Raw genomic sequence first — 6,413 nt, forward strand, 5'->3', positions numbered from 1 at the left:
TAGCTGCCTTAAAAACTAACTGATGAGGATCAATATAATTTTTTTTATATACATATTACTAAAAAAAAGGTGGATTCTCGATTTTGCTTCTAACTGTAAAATAAATTTGGTGAAGAATGTGGTAAGGGTGTTATTTTCAGCATTTTATTCAATACTCTTCAAAAAAAAGCAATTCGTCGAGAAAATTTGTAACTTTATTAAGAACATGTGTTTTATATATGAGTTCTTACATGATTCACTTAGAGAAATAACCAACTTTTGAAATTTTTTAGCAATAACACAAAATTTTCGAAAAATCTTTGAATTGACTATGCAACCTTTTAACTCCTCATTGTTTATAAAAGAAAGTCAACCTCCACTTCAATTCAAAAAAGGGAATCTGAGTAAATACTATAGTCATCTAGGTCAATTCATGACCCTCTGACGAATTGAGCGCTCTCATGCCAGCATTTTTCATACAGGAGGGTAAAACCAAAACCAATCAACTCAATTAAAATCGCAATAAACGAAATAAAAAAAATTGCAAAATAGAAAATCTAGCCAACGAAATTGTGTTAGTCAATAAAAACGGAAGTAAAACGAAATTGAAAATGGAAGTGGAAATGCATGCAGGAGACAGTGTGGTTATCTGACCAACCGCCAACAGCAAAACGAACGAGCGAGAGAGCACAGCAGCTCACACTCATTTGGAGTGCATGCAGTTCAGTTATAAGTACCGTAAATATATATATCCGCATTGCAAATATGCATGCACATAAACATACATACATATCTAACTATAGTATAGTAAATCAATTTTATCTCGTTCGTTTGATTATTTCATCCGCCTCGCCGGCACGTCATTAAATTCGGTTATGAGCGGCGAATTAACAAATTGGAAATGACTGAGTGGGGCTTAATTAAGAGATTACCAAGCAAAGTCGAATCTGACCGTAAAACATGGTGTGGGTGAGAATTTTGTCTGAAAAATGTTTAGGAAAATGTATGGTTGTTGCAAAATTCAAATTTCCTATGAATGTCGGTTTGTAATTCAGTTTGCAAGACGATTGTTGTAGGTTGTAGGAGCGTATATACAGGCATAGTAGATATTTTATCTTATTTGTTTAAAGTATTATAATATACATCTGTATTTTACAAATAAAAAAGCTGTCGAAAATTTTGAACTCTAGTAAACTATATCTGCACTTTTGATGAAGAAAAGTTAGATAAGCTATTTTTATATCTGTATGTATTATTTTCAATTTAATCAAAGTTTGGCTTTAGTGATTACTCCTTAACAAATAATCCGATCCTTCCACATGTTCTGTACATAGTTCTCCACACAATACCTACTTTTTTTGATATGATGAAAAATCATATTTTAACAGGTCAAAACCACCAAAAGATTGGGTAAAAATAAACTTTTTTTCACGCCGCCATTTTGTAAATTGTTGATGTTTTTTTACCCTAGGCCTTTGTACCGAAAATTTTTTACAAACAATTTTGGTTTGTAGATGCCATTCACGAAAACGACAGGAAACACTGCAGCAGTGGAGGACCCTTTTTAGTGCCATCGGAGATCGGATGTAATTAAAAAAAAATCAATGTTTTTTCAAAGAAGTTTGTATAAAAACACAATTAAAATTTTAAAACAATTAAAGCAAGATTTTTGTTAATGCCTACCCACATATTTTTTAATCTGTCGCTATAGAGTATCCTTAAGGTTTTAGCTGTATTTGGGCACTTCATTTATGAAAAAAATTTTCTGCAACCTTAAATTTCCACAATTATACAATTTTTAAATTTTCTCACACCCCCATTAAGGGATCATCTTTGAAAAAGTATAAATCAGAGTTTTTGAAGGTTTCTGAGCCTGCAAAATTATACAAGAATCGGCGGCTAATATTATCATACATCTAGAGGAATATCAAGAGAAGATTTTCATACAACAACTTTTAACCCAACACTGTTATTTACTATACCTTGTATACTATATTATAGTATATTATTCAACCACAAATACTTATGGAACGTGTTCTAGTATCACAAAATCGAACAGCGCTTCCAATTAAAATAACTAAATTTCAAATAAACAAACTACAGCGAATAACCCAATTAATGTTTTATCACAGAAATAAATCTCCTAATGCATAGTTGCCACTACAACAACAGCAATAGCGGCAATGGTAAATTAAATGACTTGCAAGTGAAGGTAAAACAAAAAACTGTTGACACGCTAAAATTAAATGCAATTATAACCGCAAATGAATGATAAACAAAAACGTAATACAGGATAATTAGATTGAGCGAACATGACGATAAAGGACACCGCAATTATGAAGCTATTAAATGCTAATCAATTTATTGTGCATGAACAGCAACACGAGCGACGGCGGCTGGTGGCGGCGGAAAGTGAAAGTAAAGGAGTAGGAAAAAAGCACGAACGGAATAAATTGTAATTAGAATAGTTCGGAAAATAAAAAAGCAGGCTACAAAAGTGCATTTAAAAACAGGAGAATCTCGAGAATCGAGAACAAGCTAACGTTACCAACAACGATGAGACTTTATGGTATCCCAGGTTAACTACTATCGCCTAAATGGTTAACAGGTTCCAGCAAGACAACTCAACAAATCATATAGATCCCGAAGCCACTACTTTATTGAAAATGTAAGCGACCAACCCATATTAAGAGATAGGGATAGAGATAGAGATTAACCCAAGAAGCTGTGTATCATCGGATCACTATAGAATATATCTTTCATACAAACTGATGTAGTAAACTCACATCTTCGTATAGATAACTTTTTTAATTGACGAACCATCCTCACGAAAGTGTTTGTCCAAAGAATAGATTAAGATCAAGAACAAAACCTTTTTTATCCTTTTAAGCTATAAAAAATGCACTTGCGAAGGGTATTCTAGCTCTGGAGCAGACAAAGTTAACTTTTTTTGTTAATATAATTACTTTTCTTCTTCTTGTTCTCCTACACTTGCGTAGACTCTGCTTACGCGATTATAGCCGAGTTAACAACAGCGCGCCAGTCGTTGCTACTTTTCGCTACGTGGCGCCAATTCAAGTTACCAAGTGCAGTCAGGTCCTTCTCCACCTGATCTCTCCAACGGAGTGACGGTCTTCCTCTGCTTCCACCGGCAGATACTGAATCGTAAACTTTCAAAGCTGGAGTGTTCTCTTCCATTCGGGTAACATGACCTAGCCAGCGCAGCCGCTGTCTCTTGATTCGCTGTACCATGTCAATATCGTCGTATATCTTGTACAGCTCATCGTTCAATCGAATGCGATATTCGCCGTTGCCAATTCGCAAAGGACCATAAATCTTACGCAGAACCTTTCTCTTGAAAACTCATAGCGCCGACTCAACAGATCTTGTCATCGTCCATGACTTATAGAGTTTGCTCTTTCCTCGTCGAGAGAGTCCGAAGTAACACCTCTGGCAAGAGTTATTCTGCGTTGGATTTCAAGGCTGACATTGTTGTTGATGTTAATACTGCTTCCAAGATAGACGAAGTTATCTACGACTTCAAAGTTATGACTGTCAACAGTGATGTGGGATCCAAGTCGCGAATGGGATGACTGTTTGTTTGGTGAGATATTTCGTCTTGCCCTTGTTCACTACCAGATCCATTTGCAGTTGATTGAAGAAGTCGCATGATAGAGAGTCCTTGTCTGAAACCTCGTTTGGTATCGAACGGCTCGGAGAGGTTCTTGCAGATCCTGATGGAGCCTTTGATATTGCTCAATGTCAGTTTACACAGCCGTATTAGTTTTGCGGGAATACTAAATTCAGACTTTAGGCATAAAGGCAGCTTTTTTTTGTTCTCTTTTCATGTGTCTTTTCCAAGATTTGGCGCCTGGTTAATATCTGGTCTTTTTCTTTATTGGCGTAGTTTTACGAGGACATCAACCAGCTGGGCAGCGGCACCTTCCCAATTAAGGGACGGACATTCCAGGTGCATGCCCTCAATTCGTAGTCCTTATTTCGTTTGCCATGGTCGTCATCGAAAGGGGGGTCTCTCATCCGAGGCTGGTTATAGCTCTTCCCTGGGGGTGTTTTTTTACGTGGCTGGTCCCAAACCCAGCGCACAACCCTATGTAGGGAATGTTTCGCCTTCTCACTTTAGCTCGCCTTCGAACGGATGTTCTTAGGCTACCCAGAGGATACTTGGTCAAAGACCGGAAGTAGTGAGCTGCTTGAGCCATGTGTAAAAGAATCGTTTCTGGCCACTCCCAAGTGAATGGCGATCAGAGAACTTTCCTCACTTGCGTGAACTTCTACACATGACTCCATCCTCCTAGTTCCATCCTGGTAAGTTGTTGATTTTCTAGGTCTACTTGTAAAACGACACTGATAACATCCAATTTGTATGTTGACGGTGGGCTTAAATCTTTTACACACAATGCTCGATAAAAACCTTACATGCGATAGTAAAGAGGCTTATCCCACGGGGAATTAGGTTCATCATCTCCAGATGTTATACGTTCACTGCCGTTCAGCAGCCTAGAAAAGTGTTCCCTCCATAACTTCAGTATGCTCAGAGTGTTCTCAGAGAGTAAGAACGCAAATCGAGTAGAAACCCGTTTCGCTGTCGGTTGTGATAGTAGCTTCTCAACGACGTAGCTTCCCTGTGTTTGTTGAAGAGCGTACTTTGCTGTACAGAAGCGGGCGCGTATCTTCGCTACAACAAGAATGGTCAGGGTCGATGTTAGGTCCTCGGAGCGTACGCACTTCAAAGACACTGGATGCATGTCGTCCTTCTATCACAACATGACCGAACTGCTTTCAAACTTTTAGATTCGCAGACAGCCAAGTGCTTACTTTTAATTGTCTATAATTGCCGACGGTGGGCTTGCTTCGACTGCCGTTATCACACCCTCTGAATCGCCGGCTAATGTTTTAATAATAAGACTATTAGCTGCCTTATGAAATATTACTCTTAATAAGGCGACAGCAAACACGACGTTTGTTGTGAGGACGCAAGGAATATACATATATAAAAGCATTGATATGTACACTTTCCACAGGCACAACAAAAGCATTGGCCAACCAACTGCTAAAAGTATCAACCACATGCATTCCGCTTTGCTAATTTTGATTCTGAAATATATATGGGCATAGTGACATTTTTTAAGAGTTGTTGACTTGCTCTTGTAATTTCAAATCTTTACATGTTTCAGTAATATAAAAAATCTCAGGGAAATCAAAAGGATCCGAACAAATATACCTTGCGGATAATTACCAAGCATTACGCGTCTCAATTTTCACCTCGTCTGTTATTGTGTATACAGATACATACACATACAATGTATATATGCCCATGTCCTTTGTCATCCCTCCACCAGCAGTCTCTTGCTTCTTTTGTACTCCATTTATTGCTGTTTCGTTACAGTTTCGTTAAATATCAATACTCTGCTTGACTTTACATTCTGTTTGCCCTGCCTCAGCCATCCCTTGATATTTATATACTCTTGTTCTTATATACCATATATATATACATACATATGTATGTAGATATCCATTGTGTGCGTACATTTCTTTACACTGCATTTGGTGTTCACATCGTCATGCTGCTGAGTGCTGGGCGATGCTTATCTCCCCTATCAACGGAAAATGCCTACAAATTGCTATTGTCGTGGCTGTGGCGTGTCGGACGCCTGAATTTTATTGAAACCCTCAGTTGTTTACAATACCTTTATGAATGTGTTTTCCAAATTGCTTTTAAATTTAACAACATGCAGTGAAAAGGAAACCTTGCGTCTGAACAGGGAAAAATCACGCAAAGCTGCAGCACTTTGAACGAATAAATCCGATTATAAAATATTCCGGTTCATGTGTTTGCTAGTTTGTCGGCGTCATCTAGCGGACAATAGTTGAGGCACTGATTGCTTACAGTGGGGAGAAAGTCCAGAATATGGGAAATAAAAATAATACATCTGTGACTCTTGACTGTGATAAAGATTTCAGGGAGCTTGACGAAGAGTCCAAAGCAAAATTTTGGGTGAAAGCTTACTATAAGTCCGACAAAAAATGTTATACATATAGGTTTATTTAAATAGAAACATTTCAGCTATTTTTGGAAAACAATTCATATCACTGTTCTTCTTCATATAATAAAAATGCAGACTTTTCACATTGTTACATAAATTTTTCCGAAAAGTTAATGAATTTAATGCAGATAATAATTAACATCAATATCATCGATTTGCAGAAGGATAGTTTAAAATATTATACCAGGGTCCATAATTTATGCAACAAATTTATTTTCTGAAAAAAAAGCCATAGTAATGTATATACATATAGATTTTTTATACCATCAGAAACTAGAGATTTCATCGTAGAAAAACTAGACGACTTAAAAAAAACAGATATTTTGACGTAAAAAATTTCAATTGATAATTGGGATTATTTCCCAATAT

General features: G+C 37.0%; 1 protein-coding gene across 1 annotated transcript in view; it reads left to right on the top strand.

The window, feature by feature from the left end:
• Positions 1-1,547, top strand: part of LOC120773032 (DE-cadherin-like) — a 4,714-nt gene extending 3,167 nt beyond the window's left edge. Inside the window, exon 3 of the mRNA XM_040101962.1 lies at positions 1,494-1,547. Coding sequence (XP_039957896.1) covers positions 1,494-1,547 — 54 coding nt within the window. The remainder of the gene's footprint in view (positions 1-1,493) is intronic.
• Positions 1,548-6,413: the final 4,866 nt, after the last annotated feature.

Source organism: Bactrocera tryoni, chromosome 3 (assembly GCF_016617805.1).
Source record: "Bactrocera tryoni isolate S06 chromosome 3, CSIRO_BtryS06_freeze2, whole genome shotgun sequence".
Taxonomy (NCBI): Eukaryota; Metazoa; Arthropoda; class Insecta; order Diptera; family Tephritidae; genus Bactrocera; species Bactrocera tryoni.